Genomic DNA, 15,935 nt, shown 5'->3' on the forward strand with positions numbered 1-15,935 from the left:
CATTTTCGCGTAGTTCTGGTTCTTCGCGGCGAAGCTTCGGGGTTTCATTTTCGGCAGCACGTATGTGATAACATTCGCGAAGAAGTCTTTTGGTGTCATTTTCTCAAGCAGGAACCGCACTGTTGGCCTGTCGAAGGCGAGGTGTAGCTTCTCTTTGCACGGCACTCTGTTGAGCCCCGGCGTCCCCTGGCTGCAGCCGCACGAGAAGCTATACGTTTCGCTAACTCAGCAGCAGTTCGCTTTGTGAGTAGGCGCCACTACTTGCATCGAAGAGTCATGGCAGCGTAGCGTTAATATGACCATGGCCGTTTGCTCAGTGCCGTCGACAAAGAGTTAATACAACCAAGCCGCTTATAGCGCTCATGGTTATGAGTGTTACGAGGAAACGCTCGTCACAGCAATCATGCGTTGAAATCGGCATATGCAAGGGCGTCGCCATGTTGCAATACTGGACGGGCGCGCGTGCACTGAAGATAAATTGCGATTCCGGAGAGATTCGCAATCAACGTGATCCAAAGCCTCCTCGCTGCGGTGGAACCATCTAGTTCATGCGCCTACAAACGAACCCTTTCACCCTTTCACGCTTCGTAAATTTTACATAATAGTTTTAAAAGGAGACCTTCGCATTTTTCTCAAAAATATACGAAATACACTCAAAGCATTCTTCCATACTTACGTGCTAAGTGTAAAGTCAATGTTCCTGCGTCAAATCTTGAATTTTCACTTCACTTTTCACTTTTTGCCACTTTTTAAGCAAAGAATTTCCTCTGGAGTCAGCGTATTACCTCTGCAGCTACATAGGCAATGAAAGTAGCAGTGGAAAATTGGTCGCGCCGTCGGTGCGCGTAGTCGACATGGCGTAACATCTGGTGCTATAGTGTGAAAGTCCAACTTGTGCACGCAACTACGTAGCACCACAGCTGGCACCTAGCGCAGCAGAATGCCTCTAAAGAGCCTCCTTTCAAATATTTTTGCATGCGCTCGTCTGGCTGAGCGGTAACATACTCGACTCGGGCGCCGATTAGACGGTTTTGATTCCCTCTGAAACTTAAGCGTGGTTTTTTTTTTCTTACAACAGACGATAGCTGATATGAACACAAGTGGAGGCCGCCTACAATGTCATTTCTCGGTCTAAGCCCATAACAGCTTACGCTGTAAAAGAAGTTCACGCAGAAACTGCACTACAGCTGCCTAAGTATGCGAAAGCACTGTGCCACTCTCTCATGCCACTTGCAATGTCAGGAAAATGTTGCAAGAAGCGAGCAAATTCACGCCGGTAGATTTGGTTGAGCTTGGTATGTTTGGTCAGCTCAGTTACCATTTCCACCCAACGGCTCGCTCGGCCCCTTCTGTTTCTTCTTGATATAGCGTAGGTGCTCTTCCTTTCAGCGGATGCTGTGCTCACGGACTCTAAAATGGGGTGGGGGGGGGGGGGCAGTCGCCACCATAGATTCTAAACCGGTGGTGGCATTCCCCACACTGAACCGCAACGAGCTAGGACAATGCAACGGTTTCGTTTAATCTTACCATGCTTTTAGTTGTCTTAAACAATTGGAATAATTGAGAAAAACGCGCAGCTGAGCAGCCATTGCACGCTATTGCAGCCCTGGCCTGAAGAGCGCTGCAATGCCTGGGCTGTTTCGCATTAGTGAGAAAAAAAAAGGCGGGATGTGATTTTTTATAAATTTTAAATCGAATTTTCTAGAGCTATTTCCCTACCACAACGTTAATAGGCTGGAAAACAAGCTACTAGTTTTTATCGCTACACACATATCAAGAGACAGTTTTTTTATCTCATCATTGTGTATCAGTTTCAGTTCTAATGTTTTTATTGCGCGGCCAATAACAATTATTACGTCTAATAAAAGCTTTTTTTTACGTTGCAGTGGCTAAAATAGAAAGAGCTACGAACTGTATTGATAGGAACGAGAACTAGCTGATTAAATAACTTTGATAAGACTACCTTAGGTACAGATGACTAATAAGTTACTGTAATAATTCTGTCACATCCGTCTCCGTGAGATATTTTATTAGTATCTGTTTGTTTAGACGCCAGGTAATTCTAGCTGTTATTCCGTTTGTTGTATCGGCTGCTATAGTGTCTTCCGAGGGCCCCACAGGGACTGCTGGGGCGTTAAATTTAAAGCAAAATGCAACCCTCTAAACTTGTTGAGTTCCAGACGAATCAGTACGTGGGAGCGTTGATGGCCCAACTCTAACATCGTTATGCAGTCCTAAAGATATGCTTTCTGTGATATGTTCTGGTCGAAGTAAATTCCGGTTTGAAAAAGGCACAGTATTATATGCCGATCCCATATATCTTGACTTGCTCATCATATGTTTACATCGTGCTCTGCATGCACATCAATTAAGCTACATAAATGGTAATTGAAATCTTAGTGCACACAACGTCATGACCACCCACTGCTTCTAGGCGGCCCCGGCATATGGTGTCGTTTAAGTGCGATCGTGCTCCGCTGTGCTTATTTATCACTGCGATAGTCATCGCGATGCCCTACTCTTTCACCCATAGCAATGAGGGGTTTTGTATCCGGCATTTCATGCGTGGCAAACAGAAACTAGGTGTGAGGCCACTAGACGTATCACGTGCAGAAAATCATTTGTCGTGGACAACCACCCGTTGCTAAAGCAACTTGTACTCATGCATCTTAATCTGCAGCTTTGCTGCCGAGTGCAGCCGATTCTATTAGGAGTTAGATTTTAACGATGTGAATGAATTCTATGATTCGTAACACTTACCAGTAAATAAGGGATTTGATTCCCCTCTGCTTTCTTCTATCTTCTTGATATATCCATGAATAAAGTCTTTGCATTCGTCTCCAAACTTCGCCGCCTGGGATTCTTCAACTTGCTTCCTTAACAGGGGACCACGTAAAAAGAACTGTTTAGCTAGGCTCAAATTCATTACTGTTTCTATGACAGGTGTCTGCTATTCCGATATTGAATACTAACCCTCTCGTTACCGAACAACATGCGCATTCGTGAGAACGTTACTTTACAAAGAAAAAGCAATTTTCCCCAATATCGCACTAAAACGGTATCTCTAGGTTTAAGCGAGAATATATTATACAACATGGCACATATTGGTACACGTACACATAGACATACGCATGGTACGTACACACACGTGGTACTTAACACGGCACATGTTTTGTAATCACTTCCGATTCAGTAGGTCACCTTACCCTCGCTCAAAATGTCACAAGCTATAACATTGCAGGTAAACGTTTTGCTTTATTTCGTATTTACCTGGAAGACAGCATGTTTGTTTAGGGGATGATTGATGTTCCTCATTAACATTTTTATTGTTGTTGCTGCTGCTGCTGTTGTTGTTTTGGGGGGGAAGAAGGATGCGGGTGAGTTTGTTAGGACTACATTTTTTTTATATGTATGGGAACAATAATAAATTTGTACCTGAAAGGAAGAATCATGGGGAAAGGAAGATCATTTATGTGGTGGACAGTGCCGTGCTCTTTTCCATACTACTTGCAGATTATTACGTTTCACAGGACGTTTGCAGGAGAGTTATATTAACAATATTACAACAAAACCAGAAGCTGCACATCCTGTGCACTATCCTATACACTATTTATGCTTGTAAATAATATTACTGTGTTTGCACGTTTGTAACGCGCAACTAGTTTGTATAAATGGTGCGTTCGAGTTTTCATGCGTGTCACAATCGTAACCAATTCAACTCAGACTAAAAAACGACACCGATTCTTACTGAAGAAAGGAAGCTCAATGCAAGTTTGCTAGCCACACCGCCGCGTCAGGGCTGTCTGAAGACAGTGACGCTCGGAGACATCTCAAGTTGGGTACGTGTTACGTGCAATGCCCTCCCGCAGACGGTGGTTGCGCGAGTCTTCAAGATGTGTGGCATTATAATGCAATAACTGAAACTGTAGATGACTTTCTGTGCTCGATAGACAGTGAAAGGTGATGTCGTCGCCCTACGATAGTGGCTAGCCAGTAAGGTTCAGCTTTGCGCGCGTCTGTGTGGCTTTGTATCCTCCATAATATCATTTCAATAAGGTACGCGTAACTCAGGTTTCGTTATTTGATTTGCGCAGTAAAATTGGCACCAAGTAATTTTTTTATATTTGAGTGGTAACACACCTGCGCGTTATAATAGGTGGTCCGGAAGAGTCGTGCAAATACGGTGTTACTGCAGCAAGGAAATTTAGCTTGTACATACGCACAAGATTTCCAGCATTGCGTTGTTTTATGCGTTCGAACTAAGACAGTCACGATAATCGATTACGTACAAGGGTGCGTGAAACTGCTGGGGCAATTTGCCGCTGCGCTTGGATGGTTGTGTTCAAAGCGAAATTCAACATGTGCTTTCTTTACTACTTGGTGATTTTTTTCTCCTTTCTAGTTTCGGGTACAAGGTAAATGTTTGGCAAATTGCTACTGTCCAAAGGGCTATCATTCGACAAAGTGGAATTGTTCCGACATCAGGTAACCAAATACGGATTAAAAGCTATTATGAAATTTATATAGCAAGCATCTTGTGGATTCGAAATCAAGACTTTGAAGCTTCCCCAACTCTGATGGCATCAATACTTCCAAAATACCATTCTACTGTAAAACCAAATACTTGGCACGTTTCTTTTCCCCATCATACTGTAAAACACAAGCATTAAAGCATTACTGTACCGCATTGTTCAATATTTATATTGAATGTAGATGCTTACCGTAAGTATCAGGGCATTTAGGATAAATTAGAGAATTTTAGAGCATTGATGTTACGTCATAGTGGATATGTTTACGCCAAAATGTAAAAAAAAACAGCGATTCGAGACTTGTCAAGCATCCAAAGAGAGGCCTGGCAGGGTTTATCCATGAAAAGCAAAAAAAGCACTAAGCAGTATCATGCTACAGCGTCTTGTCGCTGTCTCGTTCATGAAAATGCCACCTCCAAACTGAGCATAAATTATACTGGTGATACACTTAGGCATAACAGTGTAGTAACTGATAATCATTCATATATTTTGCTATGTCACATTGTAAATATCTTCAACCACTTATGCGGACCACACGGCAATTCACGAAGCTTCTTAAGTTCCTATTCGATCATTCCTAGCATTCGCGTCGACTATCAAATAAGGCTGCAAAAATTCCAGCCGACATATTTCTCGTCTGTTCACTATAGACTATATTTACCAATATACCAGTGAGCCACAATCTGAACTCGCAGTGAAACGTGAGAAATACCTGCCCTGTCCCCAAGGTCTTTTTACGCGCCTTCTTTGGACTTGTTGCCATGGATTTCACTCTGAGTGGCCATTTCGTGGGTCCCTTGACATTGCCACCACCCATTTCTGCATCGCTAGCACGAAGCATGCCAAGTTTTGAGCTGATGTTTTTCTGGTCAGCACTGCTGAATGTCCGGTGAATGAAACATCCTGGTATATCTCCGGCGTCCCTAATAAATCCAGCTTCTTCAGGTCATTAAGTGCCAGATAGGTGTGTGATTGCACTGAAGTGTTGTATAAGAAACGCGTTACGGAGACCAAAAAGGTCAAGGGAAAAGAAACACCTGCATTACCTTATTCTGCTACAGACCTAACCGCCATTTTCTTGCTGCTCCCAAATTTACCTTATGAACAAGTTGCACTGAGAACACGAGGAAATATTAAAATCTGAATAGGAGATAACGGCAGCAAACTAAGCCTGTTTGTACCGCCCCATCGCCGTTAGCAACGCGCACTTTCCAACTGATTCAACGAAGATTTTTAAGGCAACACCAAAACTACTGAAAGAAAAAAGACGTTTCCTGTTGTGCACGAATCTCATCATGGAACTAGCACACCTATGGATCACACTTGTTTTCCAAGAAAAACATTGTAGTGCCTTGAATACAACCGTTCTATTAGACAATCTAAGAAATCTAAAAAAATGTTCTTTCTTACCAGGCCAAAACAAATTGATAGCTCTGGTGAAATTCATTTGTACGTGATACTGGGTTATTGGAAAGATAAAGTGCACGTACTCTGAAACTGCCTCTAGTTGCGCCAAGGATTCCTTGATGAGATGGTTTCTGGTGAATGGAAGGTACGAGAGCAGCTTGCGCAGCTTCCATGGCAGGAATTGATGAAAGGACCCCGAGTACATGGCGAGGCTCACTCGCTTCATCACGCAGTGGAGCTCGCGGCGAGTCGGATGGTCGTGCGTCAACTGGCGGCCGTAGAAGAACGACACGATGTTGTTGAAGGCGCACGGCATGACGTAGTCGCCCACGTTAAGCGGCCTCCCACCAGCCTCACCAATGCTGTCAGCGACGCGGCCGAACTCTTCCTGTCATCCGCGGAGCGTCGAGAACGTAAGTATGTGTAGATCCATGCGGAACAAAGAAAAAAAGGGCAAGACAACGCTGAACTGTGAAAGGCCTAACAACTGTCCGAAATGACCGTAAATGGAATCACCAAATTGGTTTCAACAAAGTTTATATCCTTTAAAACTCAATCTTCATTAATTTTGTACATTGATTACTAAACATAAAAATCCACGCTAAAAGTTTATATTTTTTAAATTTTGCACGGAAACCCCAGTGCTGGTGCGGCATTGTAAAATTATGCAATTCCAACTATATTTTTCCTAAGTACGTCATTGTGAAGCAGTGATAGTTTTCGAAACTTACTATGACCAGCCTTCCGCACTTTATAATACTATGTAGTCGGCCTTTATTAATAGGAAATTAACTAGGCCTAAGCAGGCACCGCCTAAATCACTGAGATCCCGCTGAGCTGGTGCGGAAACATTAGTACATCGTCACCTAGCCGTCTTTCACTCTTTCTTTATTTCCGGCTGACTAAGCATTTTCCCAGCGCAAGAGTGTCGTTGGGGTATTGGGGAACGGTAACTCATAATAACGGCTAAAAAATTATTTTATTTGACGTTCCATCATAACGTTAGGAAAGCAGGTGTGCATTGCCACTCAATGGCTTCATGGGATTTAGTGGGTGCCTCTTCGTGGAGAACTAACTTACCAGTTTGATCTCAGTAGCTTTTTATGACGATTCCTAGTATACATTGCTCCTGGAGAATAAATTTCAATTCAAATGCAATTTCGAGGGCTAAAGTGGCGCATTTTGGACACACTGAGGACCATGGTTGGTACCGCTGTGATTAGACAACTGTCAACTTCAAAGCCAGAGTGATGCATAGTACAGTGAGTCGCTAAAGTATCCAGCCAAAGAAGGAACCCTAAGGATTTATAGTGCCAGTTGCATTTGATCTAAGAGAACAGGTAGCTTACCATCATGCGGTCCTCCATAGCAGTCTTTGCAAAACCCAAGTCACGCAACATACTCAAACAGAATTTTCTGTTTGCTGACCACGCTTCCCCATTCAGGGAACCCACACCTGAAAAAGTAACTTCAGTGAAGGGTATGCCGCGCACTTTAAGTGACGGCTTCTCTGAGAGCGCCAGACAAAAGCTCATTTCGTGCAAAGAAGATTCCATTTTACACGTGTCATGGCTGCACAGCAAATCAAACCTTCCTTCACAGTTAGGCATGTCGTATGCCTTAAAGTACGGCATATAGACATTGGAGAAAATTTTTGAATGATGGGATTTTAAGTGAAAAAAAATCACGATTTCATTATGAGGCATGCAGTAGTAGGTTATTTTGGAAGTTAGGACAATCTGAGGTTCCGCAAACTCGTGCTTAGCAGCCAAGCGCTACAGCCACTAAGCAACCGCGGCAGGTCAGAAAAATGTTAGTTTGCTACACAAATGTAGAATAAGCATAATCGACGTAAAAGAATAATACTCTTGCGTAAAATGTTTCAGCAATAGAGCGGAACACAAAGCAGAAAAGTAGGCCTGTGCTTCACTGCAAGCCACCTATGACTTCAAACGAAATTCGTACACATTTATCTCATACTACCTGACTCATTGGTGAACATTTTATTTGCTTTGCATAACGTTTGTAACACCATTGCAACCGGAGGTCTTGCATCTGTCTGTCTCCTCTGACCGTGGTGCAAAAGAATGCGAGTCACGTGCCAAACTTCTTTTTCGTCGTCTTGTGCTCCTGCTACAAAGCAATCAATGGCAATGGCTACCAGTCATTCAGTGCTGGCCGAAGACACTTATCCAGGAACATCGTGCTCCAATAGCGAATATCAGCAAGAAAAAAACATTATTTTGTAGTATGTTGCTTGAAGGCAAAACTCTTCAAAGAAGGAAACTAGCCTCGCGTTGCTTTGAGCCGGACCTACACAGGGCCAGTAAATTTAAAGTATGTTGTACCAGCAGGCAACAGACACATCTGAAGTTACAGAAAGGCCGCGAAACTGTAAAAAGAGCTTGGAAGTCAAGAAAAGGGTTCAGAATCCTGTTGAGGTCAAACAAAAGGTTGGTGCGATTCCGGAGAAGTCGCCGAACCACTTTGGCTAACAAGGAGGCGTGCAGAATCATGTGCGAGTCAGAATTATCAAATAACTAGATGCTACTGAAGCTTCACACTTTACCTAATATATGTCCCGGTAAAACAAACCAAAGAACACTCTCACGAGAGGACACAACTTCTTGAAGAGCCAATGACAGCCCACTTATCGTTCAGTCTCGTTGTAACCACATAATAAACACCTTTGGTAACACACCCATGTTTGATTCCTGGTTCAGCACGAGTTTTTCTTCAACTGTAAAGTTGGAATAATAAAGAGCAGCAGGTTGGGTTTAATGCCAGAATATCTATATCTTACCTCATGTTCGCAAGAAGTATTTTAGCTACAGATTATTCGTGACCCACAGCCTCCCTCAAGCCCCCCTTCCTACGCCCTATGGTAACAGTAGAGAATCATGTTCTTTACAGGAAGGTTTCCTTAATGGCAGTTGACTCACCTATCAATTTGCTTTTTGAAATATGTCATTTAGTTTTAGGATAGATAAAATTACCTTTGTAGAAGTCCCGATACCCAACAAAAGTGGATGAACGCCATAGCAGTTCCTTTGTGTTGAAGAATTTCTTGATGCTGTCGAAGTCGTTGAGGATGACAACGTTCATGAAATTTACTTTGAGCCTGGAAACAAATGCAACACGTGTTACTCGATCCCGCAGCGCAGGAGAAGAATATCAGCAAAAATAATATTTCTCCTAAGGCACCAATGAAAACTTGACGAATTGTTTATGCTAAATCGACGGATTTCTGTATATGCATTTCAAGGCGATTGGTTTAACGAGAATGGATATCTCAAGTTGGGAACATTGACGTTCGCATTGGTTATCTGACGCGGCTCTCTACAAATGAACCTCTACGAAGTTAAGTATGAACATTTATCACACGGAAGAGGTTGTAGATGTGCGCGAGCTGTAAAACAGTCTGGCCGTGTAAGCTAACAGAATATTATTCCCTATCTTATCCTGTGAGTTGCGTAATTTGACTGCGCTATGCGTCTCCATACATAGCATATACTCAAGATGGCGGACCTCATTCGACTGCCGCGTCCACTGCGTCAGAATATATGTACACTTTCAGCGGAACACGCCAATACAACTCCTGCTAAACAGCCATATGGTCGTTATAGCACCTAGGGCCCTAAAACGTAAAACTATTCCAATATGTTTCTATTCCACTCTTCTGACGTCAAATTTGCGTAACCACCAACGCAAGCACCAGGCGGTCACCCGCAGGGTTGTCTGAACAGACCAATCAAACGCTCTCCTCGTTCATAGGAGATCACTTTTGTTTGCTTGAAAAACGAATAACATTGCCTACACTGAGCGGCTTGTCGTATCTAATTGGCTGACAAGAGGCGAGGAGAACCCTCAAGTGGAGAGGGATTCGATGGGGCCGAGCCACTGCATTGAATGTCGATAACCGGATGAAGAGGGTGGTGCCGGCGTCTACGATTGGCCGGCTTTCCCTTGCTTACCTTGCGGTGGCTGGTTGAAAATCGCGGTGGCATGCAACGGAAGCTCAAGAATGACGCTAAAACGAACCCTCAGCAAAGAAGAGTTGGCAGAATGGGGGGTAAATGTGCCGAAAATGCTCGAAAACGTTACACGGCCACGCAACAAGTTTTATTATGCGCAAATACACCCATGCTCTCCGGCAGGTGCGAGTAGCCAGCGTCTAAGCGATTGGCGGCAGCCATCTTTTATTCCTTTCGGAACGGGGCAGCCTGCGGTTATTCCGAAGAAAATTCAGTTTTGTTGGGAAAATAATGCATCTTTATTGTGTACACGTCACTTTGACGCGGTGAGTTCTTGCGGTTTTGTGACGTCGCGTGACAGGCAGGTGAAGTGGGTGCAGCCCGAAAACTTTTTACCAATAGCCGAGGACTAATGCCGAAAAGGGGTCGAATCAGAAGCAACTGTTTTTCTTTTTTCTGTCAAATCATGCATAATCAGTGTGTACACTTCATATCAGATGGGGAGGTATCGCGGTTTTCATGACGTCGCGTGATAGACAGGTGAAGTGGGGGTGGTCGAAAAAGTTTTTGACCAATTGTGGAGTGCTGATAACAGAATTGGAATAGAAAAGTTTGGAATAGTTTTACGTTATAGCGCCCCTATATTCTATTTCGCCTGAAACAATTTCCCTCCGGAGAGGTGCTGGCATACATTCATCAGTAGTTCATTCGTCGTATCACTATTTTAAATTTTATTTCCACTAACATTATTAGTCCGATTACTTGAATATGCCTCAGTCGTGTAGAATGGCGTAAGCGACTCAAAGCGACTTTAAATCTCGAACAATTATCCTGCACTTCCGTCACTTATATGCAGACGTAGTCAGATTAACGTCTTCTTTTCATGTAATTTCTTTCGTTGAATTTGTGCAGGATGTAATGTGCTGGCTTGTCAACTGCGGGTTCCGAAGACGACTACCACGGGATGCAGACACTTCCACGTTCCGCCCTAAAGACTGCTAAGTCTATGCAACGGTTATTTTCCGCATAATAATACATTTCAAAACGCGCCGTTTTCCTTCTGTTCCGAGCCTGGCATTTTGTAATGTGTCTTCATTCTTGCTGTACTCTCCGCTCTCATCTTAGTTTCTCTCTTCTTCCTGTATATGCACCGTCTCTCAATCGAGTGTTGCTGTAATGTTGCTCGATACGCAGCTGTATTGCAAGTTATTTCTTTCTTTTGCTTTTCTTTTAATTGTTCTATCCCGTTCCATTTGATTGAACTTATTTTACATTGCTATTTTTAGGTCTTCTTTTCCACTGTACAGCAGCACTCCGACTTAAGTGCTCTTCCTGGGCATGTTTAAATTAATAATTGGTTCGCCATTTTAAAACATTATAATACCTATTACTAATATTCTTCTTATTGTTATTATGAACACAATACTGCCGTAAATGACCGGTTGCGAGGATGTTACATAGACCGGGACAAATAGTGAAAGGAAGTTCACTTTTGTGCAAATGATAACAAAATACCGGCAGAACATGAAAATTTCGGATCCGTACGAACAAAATATGTCGTAACACTCTCCTACTGTCATCTATTATCTAAGTATGTTATTGCGATACAACAGGTGCTTATGAGACATTGGTTTGTAGCAGGAATATAAGCACTTTGCAAAAATGTGCTCATTTAACATACCATCTTCTAGCAGCGCGTTTTGGGATTCGCTCTTTCGCGCGCTCAGTTAGATTGGTTCAATGACGTAGTAAATGCTTCAATAACGCATGTAGATTCGATCAGCAGCTATTGTCGTAGGAGCTATCATTGTAGCCTGGCTATATTTCAGCCAATACAAAGTGAGGCATCAAATTCACATTTCTGGCGGTGTTTCATTTTCCTTCGTCACTGCAATGCGACACTATATTATTTCATGTATTTTAGGCGAAGTATCGAAATTCGAGTATATGACGTGGCTTCATTGAAACAGCATGCTTGAAAAATGTGTTTCTCTAAACCAAGCATTTACCTACGGGCCATAGAAGAATGATCATACGCTGGACACGAAAGAAAACACGGGCCTTAATTACCATCACAAATGAGCGTACTAAGCAAGAAACCAGCGTGAAATTTCAATACTTAGAATTATTTTGGACAACTGGTAACACAATCGTACCTCCAAATTTCAATCTTCCGGACAGCATTCTTTCTGTGGTCACTTGACTCTGTATAAAAAGACTCGAATGCACTCGGAAAAAAATTTTATTTCTTTACTACAATTTGCTTGAAATTTAGATGGGTAGGATATGCTTTCCTCACCTCAGTATCGAAATTCGTATCAGAAAGGGTTCAGTGGCATCTATAATTCTTTGATACTGAAAACAGCATTATCCTAGCTTAAGCGTGTCCGTACGCGCGTCACAATTTCTGCCTACGTTTCACGCATATTTTGTATTATTCTATGGAAGGTCTGCCAGACAATGTACAGGTGCAATGACTTCAGCATGGTGAGCTACCGTGTTTGAAGATAAGCAAACACACCGCAGAAAAATTCTAATTGAACAAGATTACACAACCGTTTTACACGCTTTCTCGGCTCTGTAGGTACTATAATTTTCATTTCTTGCTTTTAAATATGCCCATTTATAACGTAAGAACAGATTTAGGCTACGTTGTAACTTTTGTGTCCTGCCTGAGCTAATTTTCTGATATCAGAAACGCTTCACGCTACGTTTCAAACGTGCGTCAGTGAACACACCAACCAGCTATCGGCCTACATACCTGATCACTGGTCCGTGCACCTTGGCCCACTCGAGGGCTTTTTTCCGGTAGAAGTCATGCCTGTGGACTTCGACGTGTCCTCGGATGCTGCTCGTGGGAGGAATAGGCGGCAGCCTGGTTCCAGGAGGACAGCGCCATCGCAAAAGCCATTCGCTCAGAAAGTTGAACGCGACCCAGATGACAGATGCCACTATTGACGTCAATAGGATCACCATCCTTCTACTTTGCAGTGAGCCTGGTGTAGATCCTGGTGTTGAGTGAGATAATGCAATTGAAACTATTCCCTCTTATCTTGTTATAGCCATTCTACGTGAAACCATATTCGAGTTTCTGATTCTTAACCAAAATTGTTAAGCAATATGGCATTTTGACGCCATCCGTTATTAGTTCTCATTTATACGAAAACTTAAAAACAAAGGTTATAGTGCTAAGCAGAAATGGACGAAGTGAGACACAAACGACACATACGGGCCCCGACTTTCAACCGTATATTCACTACTACTCACGTAATCTTATACAAGAAACCTATGTGAAAAGTAATCATAATAGAGATAAGCAGGGGTTATAATGGCTAACACTGATCGGAGGCCAGGTATCTGTAATCAGTTTTCATGGCAGGTGCACATGACCACGCGTGCATTACAGCGGCAATCCGAGCATCCAACCAAATGAGGTAGCTGCACGCTCTAATCTTAGCTGTGATTACATGCAATCATTTATGAACATTTCTTGTCCCTTAAATCAAGTGACGGCGTCCTAACGCACTCGTTTTCTACTCTTTCTATGAACGAAGCCTCGATTATCTCTCTTTCAATGCAGTTTCTTGCTTTCCTTAGAAAGGTCGTTTAGTCCTATCCTCCCTAATTATCTCTACTGGGATTACTTTTCACTGAGGTTCTCGCATGAAATTACGTGGGTTCTGGTGAATAAACAATTGGAAGTCAGCGCCCGAATATGCCGTTTGTATCTAACTTCGTCTTCGTCTGTTTAGCGCTGTAACCTTTGTTTTAAGTCCTGAACCAACTATCTCAGCAACAAGTTTAGTTTTTATATCCCACAACGTCATGTTGGCGTGTCTGACTCGGAAATACATTCTTTCGGCACACGTTACTTCCAATGTGAGTTAGCCCACCACCCTCTTCATTTCGACACTATTCACTGTTTTACGGGTTTAGTCCCATCAGGTGCGAATATAAAGCAAATTGTTCGTACTAGACGGCTCTTATTTTTTCATAACGATGCCACACAGTTTACATTGGGTTCACAAATGGCGTGAGAATAATTATCAATGTCCTAACCTAAAATACACCTTTCTGAATTCACATTAAGTGTTTGTTTTAGATGAAACATCTTTCATTTTTATCAGTAAGGGGCCGCTTGCTAAGCCTGCATGTAACGAATGCATTTAACAATATTGCTACGGAACAGTGTTTACAATGATGTAAAGGCGAGCAGTGAGAGACGACGACGACGACTGGAGGCTAGCGCGGGCTGTTGCCTCTTGGCCAAGAACGGCGTATTCCCTTGTAAATATAGTTGTACATAGCTTTTCGTCTGCGTCTTCCTACGTAACATATCGCGTGGAGGTGAGCGTTCCCTTTACCTCGTCACGGATCTTGGCAGTGGACGGTACGTCGAGCCTTCTTTCATGGCTCCCGGCGACGAAAACTCGACTCCGCCGGCTCCGACATCTGCTGCCACTTCAACGACCTACATCACTCTCCCCCCTCCCCTGTGATACTGGCGTATTCTCGGGCAAAGATGCGGAAGACGTCGATGACTGGATCAGCCTGTACGAACACGTCAGCCGCAATACCTGGTGGGACCCTACTATCATGCTCGCCAACGTAGTCTTTTACCTCGGTGGCACTCCTCGAGTTCGGTTTCGGACGCACGAACATGCGCTCACTAGTTGGGACTAGCAAAAGCTCCAAGACTTGTTCGGCAACCCATACGGTCACCAACTTGCCGCGCAGAAGGCGTTACCCGGCCGCGTGCAGACGTTAACGGAGCCCTACGTCACGTACATTCTGGAAGTCTTGGCTCTGTGCCGCAAAGTTGACGCGCACATGACAGAGTCCGACAAGGTCTCCCACATCCTTACAGGCATTGCCGATGATGCCTTCAACTAGCTCGCTTTGAACAGCTTGGCGACTGTGGATGCAGTTATAGAAGAGTGCCGCCGCCTGGAACTCGCTAAAAGCGGACGTATTGACCAACAGTTTGCCCATGTGCCCAACACCCCAGCGACCTCTTCCTGTGCCGACGCTCCTCGTCCCACCAACACTGGCGATGTTACCCGGACAGACCGGCGTGTGATCGTGGCCGTCTATCCGGCTACATTCGACTCCAGCTCCTCCAACGCACCTGCAGTCACGGTTTCCCTGATCCAGGCAGTTGTCCGCAAGGAATTTGCAAACATAGGTCTTCACACCATCTGCTGGCCCATCGCCCTGATAACAACCCGGCTTCATCGATTCCGCCCCGTCCCGCATCTTATTACCCACCATGTTTCGGCAACCCTTTTGAATGGCGCACTTCTGATGACAAGCCGTTGTTTTCAATGCCGTCGAATCGGGCGCATTTCTTAGTACTGTCGCAGTCGCTGGAGTTCCCCGACCCGGTCTACTAATACTGACATCTCTCGCCCCTGAAATGACCCTTCTCGTCCCTATGTTGCACGCTCCTATAATGCCGCCACTGATTCTCCTGCGCCGAACCGCCCCTAGTCTCATTCGCCTTCGCCCCAGCCCCGTCGCTCCTTTTCGCCGACTCCCTTCGGACGCCGTTCCCAGCCGGAAAACTAGACTATGCAGCGCCTAGAGGTGACGCTGCATCGCTACCTACGCCGCCAAATCCTCCACTGACGTTGCCCACTCACCTGAACCTTTTTGACGTGCAAGTCGACACTGTTTCTGTATCTGCTCTTATAGAGACTGGGGCGCATTTGTCGGTAATGAGCGCTGACGTTCGCAACCGCCTGAAGAAAATAATCACGCCCGCCACGACTCCTGTTGTCCGTGGCGCCGATGGGTCCCCGTAATTGGTATGTGTGCCGCCCGCGTCTCCTTAGCGATCGCTCCACAACCGTGCTTTTTACAGTCATCGCCCACTGTCCCCACAACATCATCCTCGGCTTAGTCTTCCTCTCCGCACATTCTGCTCTCATCGATTGTTCCGCGAGTTCTCTCCGCCTTGGCCTGCCCGTTCTGGATACCGCTGAACCACACCCCAGTCGCCTCAGTTCCATCGACTTCGTTCGCT

At 44.3% G+C, this 15,935-nt stretch overlaps 1 protein-coding gene across 1 annotated transcript in view; it reads right to left on the minus strand.

The window, feature by feature from the left end:
- The window catches only part of LOC135903464 (cytochrome P450 2U1-like), a 102,470-nt gene that overhangs the window by 37,178 nt on the left and 49,357 nt on the right, over positions 1-15,935 (minus strand). The window contains exons 2-6 of the mRNA XM_070522571.1: positions 12,672-12,918; positions 8,933-9,057; positions 7,286-7,392; positions 6,020-6,324; positions 2,761-2,876 (exon numbers count right to left, since the gene is read on the minus strand). Of these exons, the coding sequence (XP_070378672.1) occupies positions 2,761-2,876; positions 6,020-6,324; positions 7,286-7,392; positions 8,933-9,057; positions 12,672-12,886 (868 nt within the window). The 5' untranslated portion in view covers positions 12,887-12,918. The remainder of the gene's footprint in view (positions 1-2,760; positions 2,877-6,019; positions 6,325-7,285; positions 7,393-8,932; positions 9,058-12,671; positions 12,919-15,935) is intronic.

This window comes from Dermacentor albipictus, chromosome 7 (genome assembly GCF_038994185.2).
Source record: "Dermacentor albipictus isolate Rhodes 1998 colony chromosome 7, USDA_Dalb.pri_finalv2, whole genome shotgun sequence".
Taxonomy (NCBI): domain Eukaryota; kingdom Metazoa; phylum Arthropoda; class Arachnida; order Ixodida; family Ixodidae; genus Dermacentor; species Dermacentor albipictus.